Raw genomic sequence first — 14,316 nt, forward strand, 5'->3', positions numbered from 1 at the left:
CATCCTCCGGGGGACTTTAGGGGGCGGGCACTACCAACTCGCAGGCCAGCCGAAGAGAAAATGTCGCTAGTAGATTGGTTGGACGCTGAAGGAGATCCAGACGCTCCACACTATTGGCCCAAGGCTCGGAGACGTAAGCGTGGATTAGCCAAACGGCTGGCGCCAGACAGGCGATGATTGGGCGCGTTTGGACGTCCTCGCGCCGGGGAGGAAGGTGGGAGGGGCGTTGTTGAGGGCGATTGGGGGCGAAAGCGAGGCTGCGGAGCAGGCGAGAGGCGACGGCGGGAGCTAGAGAGGGTGCAGCGCTAGGGTGGCCGCGCGAGGGGAGCGGCTGCCCGGGCCTAGGCCCGGGGCGTGCGAGACTACGGAGGTGGGTGAGTGCTGGCGGGCGCGCGCGCAGAAGGCCGGTCTAGCCGCTCACCCTCCCCCGCGGCCTGCTCTCGCCACCCCGCCTGCGCACTGAGGGCTGAAGGGGGACGCGCGCTGGCGGTGAGTGCGGAGCGACACCAACCGCCGGCGGGGCGCGCGGGCAGCCGGGCGGGGGGGCCGGGGCAGTGGATGGGGAAGGGTCTATAATCGAGTAACGGGGCTGAGTGGGGACGGTCGGCGCTCGGGCTAAGGCCAGGGTGGGAAAGGAGGCGTTAGCGCTGTCCCTAGGAGGGGTAGGGGGCTTCAGGGGTATTTGGAGCGCAGGGTTTGGCCGTGGGACAATCCAGGACTGAAAGGGGGTAGACGGTTGGAGGCCGCTTGGGTGCCCTGGGAGGTTTAGGGCGTGAGGAAAGAGGTAATCAAGTTAATGTAAAGAGAAGATCAAGTTATACTTAGAGAGAATTAAATCCGTGAGAAGGATCTTGATATGAAAAATAACAGGGAATGGACATCCCCAGAGAGCAGGTTTAGAGCTGAGGGAGAGGTCTAGGTGTGAAGAATGGGGAGAGGGGTTAAACCAAAGTGAATGGGGGTTGGGTACCCCTGGAATGGGTTGAGAGGGGTCTCTGTGCCAAGAAAGGTTGTGTGAAAAGGGTGTCCAGGTGTCCCTAGAGTAGGTTAGTTGGAGGTAGTCCTTTTGTAAAGTACAGCGAATTAGGGCAAGATGAAGGGTTGAAATTGGGTCTTCTTGGGGGGGGGGAGTTGGGGTGGTGAAAAACGTGTGCAGGGGACAGCAGAGGGTGTCTGGGTATCATGGAATGGGAGTGAACTGTTAGATTAATAAGAAGTTGGGGGTCTGGTATTCCCAGAGTATGTCATAGTTTGGTTGGTGAGAGGGTCCAGATGTGAGGAAGAGAGAACTGGCTGTGCCCTATCTGGGTTAGGGTGGGGGTGGGGAGATTCTACATAAGAAGAAAGGGTCTGGATATTCCTAAAGAGAACTTGGGCAGTGGGAGGGTCTGTGTGCGAAAGGGGTTCTAACTATTACAAAGGGTAGTCTGGATATCCCCGAATTAAGTTAGTGTGTGTTCAGGATCTTTTTGCAAAGAAAGGGAATTAAAATGATACAAAGAGGGGGTCTGAGCATCCCTGGAATGGATTAGGGTGGGAGGGTTTTTTTTTTTGTTTTTCAAAGAAGAAAAGGTTAGGTTAATAATGTGAAGGGGGTCTGGGTGGTATCCCAGAATGGGTTAGAGTAGGTCTTTTTGTAAAGAAGTGGGGCTCGGGTTGATATGAAGAGGGTGTGAGTATCCCAGAAATGGGTTAGGGTGGTTGTAAATGAAGACAAGGTGTTTAAATCGACAGATGAGGGAATCTGGGTATCCCAGAGGGGAATTAAAATTGTAGATGAGGCCTCAGTGCAAAGAAAAGGTGATCAATGTAATAGGTGTCTGGGTACTCCGGAGAAACAAGTTAGGGTGGTGGGGAAGGGTCGAGATCAGGAAAAGGTTAGGTTTTATGAAGATGGGTCTGGGTATTCTGGATAAGGGATTAGGGTTGAGGGAGAGAGCCTTTATTTAAAAAGGAGGATTGGGGTGTCATGGAGAAGTGGTTAAGTAGGAAAGTCTGGGAATGGAGATTGGTTAGGCCAATGTGAGAAAGGTTGATTGGAGGAAGGAGTAGTTTGATGTAAAGATCCTGGGTGCCAGAGGGAAAGAGTTAGTGTGGGTAGCAAGGGTTGTGTCTAAAGGAGAGTTGTTGCACAATGTGAGGGTGCTGAAAGGGGTGGACATTGGGCAGTTTGAGTGGTCTGGGTTGGGGGACAAGCAGAGAAAGAGCAAGGTTGGAAGAAGCAGGTGATTGGCACCTCTTTGGACTCCCCTGGGAGTTGGAATGGGGTAATGAGTTGGTAGGGAGAGGAATCCGTGAAAGGAGATCTGAGTGGAAAGGACACAGGTTCTTGTGTGATAGGCAAGGCCTTGGGTTAACAGTCAGGTGAGGCACGGGAATGAGGGATTGGATAGGTTTCAAAGATCTGGTGGGTGGAGTTTGATTCCATTTGATTCAGAGGTAAGATTTGGGTAGAATCACCAGGAAGGGACTGCTGGGAAGATTTTGTGCTTGGTGCTCTTTGTGTGTTTGGGAGAGGAAACATTGTTAGGAAGGAGAATAGGAGTGGAAAATGGAAGCAAGAAGTTAGAGGTGGATATAGATTTAGGTTGGAGGATGATAAAAGGAAAGAATCCTGGGAAGGACTGAGGAAGTAGTGGCTAAGTTGTGATTTGTACCCACATCTCTTTCCCAGCCCAGGACCTTGCTGCCACCATGACTGAGGAGTCAGAGGAGACAGTCCTGTACATTGAGCATCGCTTTGTCTGCTCTGAGTGCAACCAGCTCTATGGATCCCTGGAGGAGGTGCTCTTGCACCAGAACTCCCACGTGCCCCAGCAGCACTTTGAGCTTGTGGGCGTGGCTGACCCTGGAGTCACAGTGGCCACGGAGGCAGCTTCTGGCGCAGGCCTCTATCAGACTGTAGTGCAGGAGAGCCAGTACCAGTGCCTGGAGTGCGGGCAGCTGCTGATGTCACCCAGCCAGCTCCTGGAACACCAGGAACTACACCTGAAAATGATGGCCCCCCAAGAGTCAGTGCCAGCTGAGCCACCACCCAAGGTACCTGCCCTGAGCTCCAGTACCATCCACTACGAGTGTGTTGATTGCAAGGCTCTCTTCTCCAGCCAGGAGCTCTGGCTGAGCCACCGGCAGACGCACCTCCGGGCCACTCCCACCAAATCTCTGGCTCCAGTTGTCCTGGGGTCCCCAGTTGTCTTAGGGTCCCCCATGGGTCAGGCCCGTGTGGCCGTGGAGCACTCATACCGCAAAGCAGAAGAGGGTGGGGAAGGGGCAGCTGTCCCTTCTGCCGCTGCCACCACAACTGAAGTGGTGACTGAGGTGGAGCTGCTTCTCTACAAGTGCTCTGAGTGTTCCCAGCTCTTCCAGCTGCCAGCCGACTTTCTGGAGCACCAGGCCACCCACTTCCCTGCTGCTGCCCCAGAGTCTGAGGAGCCTGCCTTGCAGCAGGAGACCCTGACCCCGTCACCAGCAGAGGTGCCTGTGACTCAGCCTGATCCCCTGCCATCTGACCACAGTTATGAGCTGCGTAATGGTGAAGCCATTGGGCGCGATCGCCGGGGGCGCAAGGCCCGGAGGAACAACAGTGGAGAGCCAGGTGGGGCAGCCACCCAAGAGCTCTTTTGCTCAGCCTGTGATCAGCTCTTTCTCTCACCTCATCAGCTGCAGCAGCACCTGCGTAGTCACCGGGAGGGTGTCTTTAAGTGCCCTCTGTGCAGCCGTGTTTTCCCCAGCCCTTCCAGTCTGGACCAGCACCTTGGAGACCACAGCAGCGAGTCTCACTTCTTGTGTGTGGACTGTGGCCTAGCCTTTGGCACAGAGGCCCTCCTCCTGGCCCACCGGCGAGCCCACACCCCAAATCCTCTGCATTCGTGTCCATGTGGAAAGAACTTTGTCAACCTCACCAAGTTCCTTTATCACCGGCGTACCCATGGGGTGGGAGGAGTCCCTCTACCTACAACCCCAGTCCCACCAGAGGAGCCTGTCATTGGTGTTGCTGAGCCAGCTCCAGCAGAGACTGGAGAGACAGAGGCTCCAGAGCCCCCTGTGTCTGAAGAGAGCCCAGCAGAGCCTGCTGCCCCTGGCACCTACCGCTGCCTCTTGTGCAGTCGTGAATTTGGCAAAGCATTACAGCTCACCCGGCACCAGCGTTTTGTGCACCGTCTAGAACGGCGCCATAAGTGTGGCATTTGTGGCAAGATGTTTAAGAAGAAGTCTCATGTGCGAAACCACCTGCGCACACACACGGGCGAACGGCCTTTCCCCTGCCCAGACTGCTCCAAGCCCTTCAACTCGCCTGCCAACCTGGCCCGTCACCGGCTGACGCACACAGGAGAGCGGCCCTACCGGTGTGGGGACTGTGGGAAGGCTTTTACCCAAAGCTCCACACTGAGGCAGCACCGCCTGGTGCATGCCCAGCACTTTCCCTATCGCTGCCAGGAGTGTGGAGTGCGTTTTCATCGCCCTTACCGCCTGCTCATGCACCGCTACCACCACACTGGCGAGTACCCCTACAAGTGTCGCGAGTGCCCCCGCTCCTTCTTGCTGCGCCGGCTTCTGGAAGTGCACCAGCTAGTGGCCCATGCTGGGCGCCAGCCCCACCGCTGCACATCTTGTGGGGCTGCTTTCCCTTCCTCACTTCGGCTCCGAGAGCACCGCTGTGCAGCTGCTGCCGCCCAGGGCCCACGGCGCTTTGAGTGTGGCACCTGTGGCAAAAAAGTGGGTTCAGCTGCTCGGCTGCAGGCACATGAGGCAGCCCATGCGGCTGCTGGGCCTGGAGAGGTCCTGGCAAAGGAGCCCCCGGCCCCCCGGGCCCCGCGGGCCACTCGTACACCAGTTGCCCCTGCGACAACCCTTGCAGGCTCTGCTGCTGCAACCCCTGCAGCCCCTACCCGACGCCGGGGCCTGGAGTGCAGCGAGTGCAAGAAGTTGTTTAGCACAGAGACATCACTGCAGGTGCACCGACGCATCCACACAGGCGAGCGGCCATACCCCTGTCCAGACTGTGGCAAGGCCTTCCGTCAGAGCACTCACCTGAAAGACCACCGGCGCCTGCACACAGGTGAGCGGCCTTTTGCCTGTGAAGTGTGTGGCAAGGCCTTTGCCATCTCTATGCGTCTGGCAGAACATCGCCGCATTCACACAGGTGAACGGCCCTACTCCTGCCCTGACTGTGGCAAGAGCTACCGCTCCTTCTCCAATCTCTGGAAACACCGAAAGACCCACCAGCAGCAGCATCAGGCAGCTGTGCGACAGCAGTTGGCAGAGGCAGAGGCTGCTGTTGGCCTGGCGGTGATGGAAACTGCAGTGGAGGCGCTGCCCCTGGTGGAGGCCATTGAGATCTACCCTCTGGCTGAGGGGGAGGGGGTCCAGATCAGTGGCTGACCCTGCCCATTCCTCTGTTTAGCAGCACCATGCCCTGTTGCTGAAGAACCTCCTCCAAAATCCCCTTAAATTTCTGTACATATAGTGCCTCTCTCCACTTCTTCCAGCCACTGTATAAGCTCTATAATTGGATTTATTCTCTTCTGAGGGGTGTTCTGGGGTCCTTGATATGCATAAAGGTGCCCCTCTCCTTCCATGTGTTAGCACTGGTGGCCCCAAGGTGAAATACTCAATAAAGACTAAGTTGGACATTAATGTGCTTTTGGCTAGCCTGGCTGTGTGGGGTGGAATTTGGGAGCCCAGGGACTTTTTATGGCTGCATCCTGAATGTCTTACACAGGGCCTGGCAACTAGTAGGAGCTCAGTAAATAAATGCTGAATTGAAGAGGACCTGAATTCCAAGGTTAAAACTGGGGAACAGGGACTTCATTCTGATTCTACATGAAAGCAGCATGGCTCTCTTGCCACTAGAGGTCCCCACAGTTTCATAGAAAAGTCTAGCTGTTTCTACTGGTGGGAACATTTGGGCATATCGGGTTCTCACTACTGCTTCCCCCCACTTCCTGGTGTGATAAGAGTCTTCCCCCAGGCCATCTGCTTTCTCAGTATGGATTCCTCTGGGCATATTGCAGGTCTGGAAAAGGCATGATCTCCGAGCAGGAATAGAGGAGGTTGGCTCTTGTGACCAGACCCAGTTGTGGAGTTAAAGATTCTAAGGATTAGCTGGTGGGGAGATGCCTTGATACCGACCTGGAGTTGGTCTCTGGCTCAGCTAACAGATGTTTGTTGGGAGAGGGGTGGTTGGTGTGGCTGACTGATGTTTGACTGTATAATTGGTCTCAAGTACTTCCCTGCATTTGGGGAGAATAATTTTCAGACTGATCTTGTGAAGAAAACATTTTGCTGGGAAAAACATCTGAAGTCAAAAACTGTGGAGTGACTTGCCCAAGGTCATGTAACCCAGAGAGGGCAGAGCTGAATTTAAGCCTAATTTCATTTGGCTTAATTGTCCATATGCTTTCCTCTATACTTTACTGCCTTCTACATACTTGGAAGATGGTGGGGAAAGGAGATAGTGTGTGTGACTGGCAGGAATGTTTAGTTGCTATTAGACTCGTTTGTGAGAGGCACACCCCAAGGAAAAAAAGCTCCCCCCATGGTTACCCCAGCCTTTTTGTTAGATTTCTTATTTTGAACACTAGTAAATGAGAGGTGGAAGGGAAGCTCTATTGAAATAAGGAGAAAGGGAGGCTCAAGGGCTCTCCACTCAGCCTCTGCTGCCCATGGGGCCTGTGTGTCCCTCTAGAGACTCTAGGGTACCAGAGCCTCTAGTCTAAGACAGACGGGATTATCTTGTGGTTTGGGTAAGAGGAAAGAGCTTTACTGTGGACACACAAGTGATGGGACCAGGCTAGAAACCAGGTCTCCCAACACCACCAATACAGATTTTGCTACATTATGCTTATTTTAGTTACTTTAAAAAAGAAAAAAGCACTCACTTGACATCCTGACGTCTCCTAATGAAGAGCAGTTACCTGTTAAGTAGTTTTCGAACAGAGTGAGTGGATCCCAGGCACCATCTCAGTAACCTCACCCTGCAGAAAGGACTGGAGCAAGATTAGCCCAGCATGCAAGATCACACACACACACACACCCCACACCACACCCACCCCCGCTTAGTCTCCGGGTGAAGTTTTGTTCTCAAACTGTCTCCTCTCACGAAGATCTATAATATTCTCATAGTTGTATCAAATCAGTACTTAGGACCATTGGAGAATTTATGCTTGTAAAACCAGCCAAAAATCAGGCTGAATCAAGAATAGGGATGGGGATGGGGAACAAAACCTCAGGTGCTGGTTGACCCTAAGATAAACATCCTTCCAGCAGACTAAAAAGGTCTTGTGACAGTGGTGACTACCCTTCCTCTACTGTGGTTCATTTTTTTGAGCCTCTAAAGGAAATTCTGAGCTCCTACCCTGAGGAAAATTTGTGTATAAACAAGTTTATGGACAAGACTCATTCACCATCACCCTGCTGAAACTTCGAACGGTCCTCAGTTTAACCACTATCAAAAGAGATAGCACTAATTAAACCCTCGTTGGATGCTGGGGTTTGAGTTCCACAGGCAAAGGTTCTTGAACTTGAACATGTGTTAGGCAGTCCCCCCCGCCCCCAAGATTTGGATCCAGCAAACATGAGTGGGTGAGACCTTGGATCTATGTTTTCAACACACTAGTTCTGGTACAGGTTACTTGGCAGACCCCTCTAAGATCCCTTGCATTGCCAATTTATATTTGGATATGAAAATAGCATGACCAGAACTGTTGAGGGGACAGAACAGTGGTCCTCTGCTGCCCAAGTATGACTGTCCAGGAGAGGGCATGTGCAGTGGTTAGGCACATTACGGGGCTACAGGTGGATGCCTAGTTCAGCTCCAGAGTGCTGTCGGTGTGGCATCTGTCCTTGTCACAGAATGGCTTGAGTGACAAAAGAGCTTTTGGGTCTATGGTTTCTGACTAAACCCTGAGAGCAGGAGCTGGACCAAATGACTTTCCTCAGGGTATTCTGAGCACACATTCCGACACCACATCCCCCCATCCCTACTGACTTGTCTTTGAGTCTTGCCAAAATGACACAGTGCTAATACTTTTTATCTTTTTAAATGATCAAAACTCTCCCACTCTTCACTTCTCTTCCCCCATCCCTCACTATTGAATTTGCAGAATCTCAGCACCTGAGTGCCAGACATCAGAGAGTGGAGCAGGAACAAAGAGACCTGATGGCAGTGAGAAAACCCAGTTTGTGATCATATTTCTGGTTTTCAGTGGTGAGGTGTTGGTGATCAGCCATAGCTTTTCCTGTGAAGCTGTTGTTCCTTTTAAATGACTTAGTATGGGCACAAAAATCTGAGTGAACATCGGTCTGAAAAAGAAGGATGTGTACCTTGTTTCATCAAACGACTTCAAAGTCAACTCAGTTTTTAAAGGGTTTTGTTAGTTCTCTGGGGATGGAAGTGGGGAAATAACTGGTTTCCTGGCTCTGTGTGTGTGTGTGTGTGTGTGTGTGGTTCTCATTGTGCTGGAGATCTGTCCTAAGCATTTACATCTTTTAATTTTTATAACCCCAGGGTAAGTATTGTCTCTATTACAAATGAGGGCACTGAAGCTCACTTATCACAGGTACCATCTAGAAAGTGGCAGAACTGAGTTTTGAATTCGGGAATTTGAATTCATTCTAAGTTCGGAGGTTTGGTTTCCTGATTGGCTAAAAAAAAAAAACCTGTTCAAGCCTTACTTCTGAGTGCATGTTTACTGAACCAGAAGTAAAGCCCTCCCCACCCCAGCACATACAGAACCACCCCCCATACCCTGACTTTTCCCCACCACCCTTTCCAGAACAGAGAGGAGACCAAGGGAGAGCAGGCATTATTTCTCTCTGTACAGTTTTTAATTTTTTAATGTTGTTCAGATGAATGACACACTCAAGTTACAAAAATGGGGCCTTAAAAGAAGCACATTGTACAATGAACAAGCAGATCGGAGTTAGGAACACTGAAACGCTAACCCGCTACCACGAGAAGAGACAGGAAGGGGGCACAGGATGGGAAGGGAGGGGCTACCAACACAGGGGTCAGACAGAACTGAAAAGGGGGGCTGACTTCGTGAGAATGGAGGAAAGGCAGGTCTCCAGGGCCTCATCAATTTCCGGATGCCACTTCTTGGTCTCCTGTGCCCACTACTTGCCACCTCCCATCCCCCTTCCAACCTGGTCAATCAAACGAGTAGGTGAGAAGCACCCACCCAGCAAGGGCTGAACCAATCAGATCTTTACATGGTGGGTGGAGGGGTCACCTTGCCCTAGTGCAGCCTTGGATTTGGGAGGTAATGGTGGCAGCAGTGGGATAAGAAGCCAGTAAGGATCCAGCAGAGAGGAGTTGATCGAAGATCAGGCCCCTGCTTTTCCCCAAAGACTCCTTCCCCCTTCCCCACATGATCCAAAGGCCTTCTCTACAAGTTGTTGAGAGAGGCCCCCAGTCACCCTGCAATTATATAAATAAATAAATACTGAGCCCCTGGGCATGGAGGACAGGCTGGGGGAGAGGCAGCAGGGATGAGGAAAGGGGAGGGGAGAGGAAGGGGGAGGCAGAGGGGAGGGGGTCACAGACATAGTAAATATTTGTCTCCGTCCCAGCAACACTTCCGTCTGGATTTTTCTCTCCTTTCTGTGTTTAACAAGGAGCTAACATCTCAAGGACAAATACTTAAAAATATACATTATTTTTTCCTTTTTTATTTTTCGTTTCGCCTTTGTCATCGTCATCTTGCTTTGGAGACTGCTGAGGTCAAAGTTCAAACCGCACGAAGGAACTGCGGCTTGTTTTGTGTATTTTTTTAAATTTTTATTTTTAAATTTTTTTCGCTTTTTTTTTCCAACGTATAAAAAGGTAGCGGAGTTGTCTGTGGGTTTTTTTTTTTTTAATGGTTAAATCTTTGGTTTGTTTCTTTTTTGTCTTGGAGGCCTTTATCTCTCGCACTTGCCTTTTCCACTCAGAGACCAGTGGGGGCCCGCGTGTCTCAGTCTCGCTCAGTCTGTCTCACTCTCTCACTCAGTTCCCCCTGCCCTGGGCTGAAAGGGAGAGAGGCAGCCTGGAATCTGGGTGGGTGAGGAAATCTAGTCAGGTCACAGGAGGTCACCCCCCTCCTTGGCTTGGGCGTGGGGCTCAGAGACCCCTTTCTCTTGGCCCTGCCCAGGGAGAAGTGTGGGAAACTCATATCCTTCTCCTTCCTCCTGATCTTAGCCCCAACTCATACAGGGGCCTGGATTCCCCATCTCCACCCACCCCTACTTACAACCCAGCCCCTCCCTCTCAGAAGAGAACAGAGACAGGTGTTTTAGTTACTGACTTTTTTTTTGGCACAATTAAAAGGCCCACCTTTAGGATAGACCCAGTCTCTGTCCTTCCCTCAAGTAGGAGGTCATGGGGGGGGGGGTGAGAAACTAACCATCCCTTTTCTCCAATCCATTCGTCTTCCTCTCTTTCCAGCCCAGGCCCCTGGCCCCTCACCTCACTCATCTCGCTTAGCCCAGAGTCTGGCCTGGAGTCTCCCCCCCAGCCCCCACATAATGTCCCTCAACCCCCCAACTCTCTCGTTCACACACAGACACACGGACACAGGCTCTGTACAGACCACAAAATAAAAACGATGAGATAGTTTTGTTTCCCGGAGTCAAGACGGGGGACTGGAGTGGAAGGGGCAAGAGGGGGGTGGGAGGCATGAATTCCCCCATCACCTTCCCAACCCTGGTTCCCTCCTGCCCCCCAGCCCCTTGCCCTGGCTGGCCCCCAGCCAACGATATTTGGTTTCCTTTTTTTAACATTAAAGTTCTATGAGGTATTTGGTGCCTTATCTCGAGTCCTCGGGGGAGGGGGCCCAGGGGGGAGACCTGGGGCACACTTGCCCCTCCCTCCCTCCCACCCCCTTCCCAATATTTGGTTTCACAGCTGTAGTTAAAGCTTGGGATTTGGTTATTTTTCCCCCACCCAGGAATTTTCTTTCATTTTTGTTTTTATTTTCCCAGTTATGGGGGTTGTACGGGGAGGGTCCCCACCACCCCCAGCTGTGCGGGGGTCCCTCCACCAGTGTCAGGGCATCAGCCCGTCCCTGTCCCTACTTCCTCCTCTGCTGTCTGCCCCACTCCCCCCACACTGGGGTTGAGGAGAGGTCCCGGGTGGCAGGACTTGATGGGGAGGAAGCAGGATGAAGTGGGTGGTGGTGAGTCCTGGATTTTTTTTTCCTTTTTTTCCATTTTTTCTTTTTTTTTTCTTTTCTTTTTTTGTGGTTTTTTTTGTTGTTGTTTGCTTTTTTTTGGTCTAGAATCATAGTTTTTGTTTGAGTCATCTCCACCATGCCTTCCATGCTGCCTGTCTTCTTCTCGGAGGGGTTTTTGGTTGTAATTCCTTCAACTTTGCTCACATGTCCTTCCTGTCTGTTCAGGAGCCCTTGGCCCCCCTCTCCACCCTTGGGCTGGGGCCCAGGCCCTCTCAACAGTCTCTTCTCTTCAGGAAATAATAATGGACAAATTCAGAGGTAGGGTGAGGGCAGGGAGTCGGAGATGCTTACATTCCGGTGAGGACAGGCCGATGGCAGGCCAGGCCCCGTCATGGGTGCCAGGGTCATCATAGAGGTGGCCACCCCGTTGCTGCCCAGACAAGGCATCCCAGTCCCCCGCACCAGCCGAGTCTCTGCTGCCTCTGTGGCCCAGCCCAACAGTTTCATTTCCCGGGTGGGAGAAGGGAGACGAGAGAAGAATAACACTGAGGCCTTGGGGCCCTGGGGCGGCACCCGAGGCTCTCTCTGCCTCTCCTCCGAGTGTCCGGCAGCACTGCCTCCCAGGGTGCGCCCTTCCCTCTGCTACACTCTGCCCAGTGAGGGGCGGGGCCCCTCTGATTTCCATGGCTCGTGTCCTTCACAGCAACACTTTGGTTTGAGGAGAGACACAGAAAGAACAAGACTGAGAGAGGTAGGAGAAGAAGGAAGAAAGAGGGAGACGGGGACAGAGGCGAGCAGAGAGAGAGAGGACAGACGGAAGAGGACAGAAAAAGAAATCAAAGGAGGAATCAACCCACCCGAAAGTCTGTTAGTTTTCCTTGGTCCATTCTTTTTGTCTTCTTATTCCTTTTCTCCTTTTTTAAAGCTTTTTCAGTTGATTGGGGTGGGGCAGGGAGCATGGGGTTCTTGACCCCAGTCCCTGACACCCCCTCTCAGCCCTGCCCACCCACTTCCATCTGCCCTGGCTGAGGGACAGGCCCTGCCCCCGCCGCCCCCCTCCGGCTTTCCCGAAGACAACGTCCATGAGGTATTTGTGAAGAGAAAGAAGCATCCGTCCTTCTATCCGCGCCTTGGGGACCAAGGGCCTGGACCATTGGGGCAGGGCTTGGCTCCGCCTCGCGGCTCCTTCTTATACTTTAAGAGTCCTCATCTTCTTTCCCTTAAATATATATATATATATATAAATTCTTTTTTTCTAGTTTTAATTTATTGTTTGTTTGGTTTTCTGTTTTTGTTTTTGGTTCAAAACTTTGTCGGCCTCCACAGCAGCAGGAGGGCAAAGTGGCTCCCAGCGGTGTCTCCCCTCTGCCTGTCGTTGTCGAGATGTGTCTAGGGCTGAGCAAACACAGGATCCAGGCAAGACCCGAGGGAAGTCTCATGGGAGCAACGCCACCACAGTGCCCTCTTGGATGGGCACCACAGGTCATGGCACTGTCCCCGCCACATGGTACCCTGATGGGGATGCCATCTCGAGGAACCGCACCACTGGGGTGCGTGCGTGTCTGCATGTGTGTGGGGGCACAGGAAGAGGCATCTGCCAGTGTCAGAGGGGCATGGGGCGGGGGCGGGGAGTGAATGAGTTCTCTTTTTGGTTTCTGGTCAATGTCAAAGAACGTGAAGGATTCCACGGATAGGCACTGGAATATGATTTTTTTTTTTCAGGGAAACTGACAGACAAGGATGAGAAAAAAGACAACTTGAATGCCCTCACCTCATCCCCTCTTGCCTAGAACTTCCACCTTCCCATGGGCTGGGGAGGGAGAAGATCCCAGAGCAGAGGAGGGTGACCTGGTGAGGGTTGGGGGGATGAGTGAGAGCTAGAACTTGCAAAATGGCCTAGCCCAACCTTCAAAGGAAAATCGGGGAGGTACAGGGGTGAAAAGTCATCCAGGCCTTCCCCTGCACTCCCTGGGCTGGGGTAGGGAAGAGGTTAAAGCGAGACCCCCTGCCTGGGTGAGGAGAGCTGGGGGTTGGGGGGGAGAGAGGGACACATGGTAGGGACACATTCTGTTGAGCACAACGCTAAAAATTCTGTACATCCTTTGGATGAAGCTACTGAATATTTGGTGTAAGGTTGTTCAGGCCCTTTCTCTTTCGCCTTCTGGAAAGGAACATTTGGCGGGCGGTTCTGAGCCCCCCCTTCTGCCCCAGGCCATGCCCTGTCTTCTCTGGCCCAGGGCTGGGGTCTGAGGCTAGGAGGCTGGCATGTTCTTTTTCCTTCTTTGGCCTCCGCTGGGGGAGGCAAGGTTGTGGGTGGACCCCACAGCCAGGGTCTCCGGGTGAGGTCCGCCTCACGAGGCTTCTCGGCCCCTGGCTGGGGGTTCTTATTTGGTGTCATAGCGGTGAGGGTGAGCACACTGAGGTCTGGCTTGCAACTGGTTTTTGGTTTGTTTGGTTTTGTGGGGGATTTTTTGGTCTGTTTTTGGTTTTGGTTTGTGTTTCACCTCTGGTTCCTTTGGGGCAGCTGGTTTCTGTTGTGATTATTTTTGGTTTTCTTTGTTGTTGGTTTCTTTCTTTCTTTCTTTCTTTTTTTTTTTTTGGTTGTTTGATTTTTTTTGGTCTGTCCTCCCTTGTCACTTCTGCTCCGAGGACCCTCTGCGCCCCCACCAATGGCCTCCTCGCCCTCTTCTGGGCAAGGGACCAAGGTGGAAGTCAGAGGTATAGGAGGGGAGGCTTGACGGGCCTTCACTCAGGCTTGGACCCTGACTCCGGCCCCCCCGGGCCTCCAGGGGTCTGTGCTGCGGCCTCACTGCAAGTGGAGGAGGAGGAGGAGGACGACGAGGACGAGGAGGATGAGGAGAGGCCAGGAGACTTGCTGGAGATGGAGGCCGCCACAGCTGCAGCGGCTGCCGAGACCAGGCCCACGCCAGGCGGGGCGCTGAGCAGGGGCAGCCCAGCGTGGTTCAAGAAGAGCGGAGAGGTCACCAGGCCGGGGCTCCCAGGGGCCGCACCTGCTGCCCCCAGCACCAGGTTCCCGCTGCCGTCAAGGCTGGTAAGGGGCAGGGTTCCACCAGAGGCCAGGGCTGGCAGGGAGAGAGAGAGGCTGGGCTGGCGGCGCCTTTCAGCATCCTGCCTGCAGTGCCCTGTCTTTCCATCAGCCCCA

General features: G+C 53.0%; 2 protein-coding genes across 17 annotated transcripts in view; one reads left to right on the forward strand and one right to left on the reverse strand.

Annotated features, from left to right (window-relative positions):
• The first annotated feature begins 233 nt into the window (after positions 1-233).
• On the forward strand, positions 234-5,637 carry ZNF574 (zinc finger protein 574). Of its 3 annotated transcripts, none has more exons than XM_037160045.2 (2): positions 234-489; positions 2,675-5,637. In XM_037160045.2, the coding sequence occupies exon 2, from the start codon at positions 2,695-2,697 to the stop codon at positions 5,380-5,382; it is 2,688 nt and encodes an 895-aa protein (XP_037015940.2). In that variant the 5' UTR covers positions 234-489; positions 2,675-2,694; the 3' UTR covers positions 5,383-5,637. The 3 variants fall into 3 exon arrangements, with proteins under 3 accessions (XP_037015940.2, XP_053513140.1, XP_053513139.1); XM_053657165.1 differs by having other exon boundaries at positions 234-374; XM_053657164.1 differs by having other exon boundaries at positions 234-370.
• Positions 5,638-12,844: 7,207 nt separating this feature from the next.
• Positions 12,845-14,316, reverse strand: part of POU2F2 (POU class 2 homeobox 2) — a 33,750-nt gene continuing 32,278 nt past the window's right edge. For 8 of the 14 annotated variants that reach the window (XM_037160031.2, XM_037160029.2, XM_053657152.1 and 5 more), the window contains one exon: positions 12,845-14,236. In XM_037160031.2, coding sequence (XP_037015926.2) covers positions 13,899-14,236 — 338 coding nt within the window. In that variant the 3' untranslated portion in view covers positions 12,845-13,898. The remainder of the gene's footprint in view (positions 14,237-14,316) is intronic. The other 6 variants (XM_037160036.2, XM_037160035.2, XM_053657157.1 and 3 more) reach the window with 1 other exon arrangement.

The sequence above is a fragment of the Artibeus jamaicensis genome, unplaced genomic scaffold, assembly GCF_021234435.1.
Source record: "Artibeus jamaicensis isolate MK-2021 breed Jamaican fruit bat unplaced genomic scaffold, CSHL_Jam_final scaffold_36, whole genome shotgun sequence".
Lineage (NCBI taxonomy): Eukaryota > Metazoa > Chordata > Mammalia > Chiroptera > Phyllostomidae > Artibeus > Artibeus jamaicensis.

Coding starts and splice junctions, on each gene's coding strand:
- ZNF574 (XM_037160045.2), top strand. CDS start 2,695: ATGACTGAGGAGTCAGAGGAGACAGTCCTGTACATTGAGCATCGCTTT.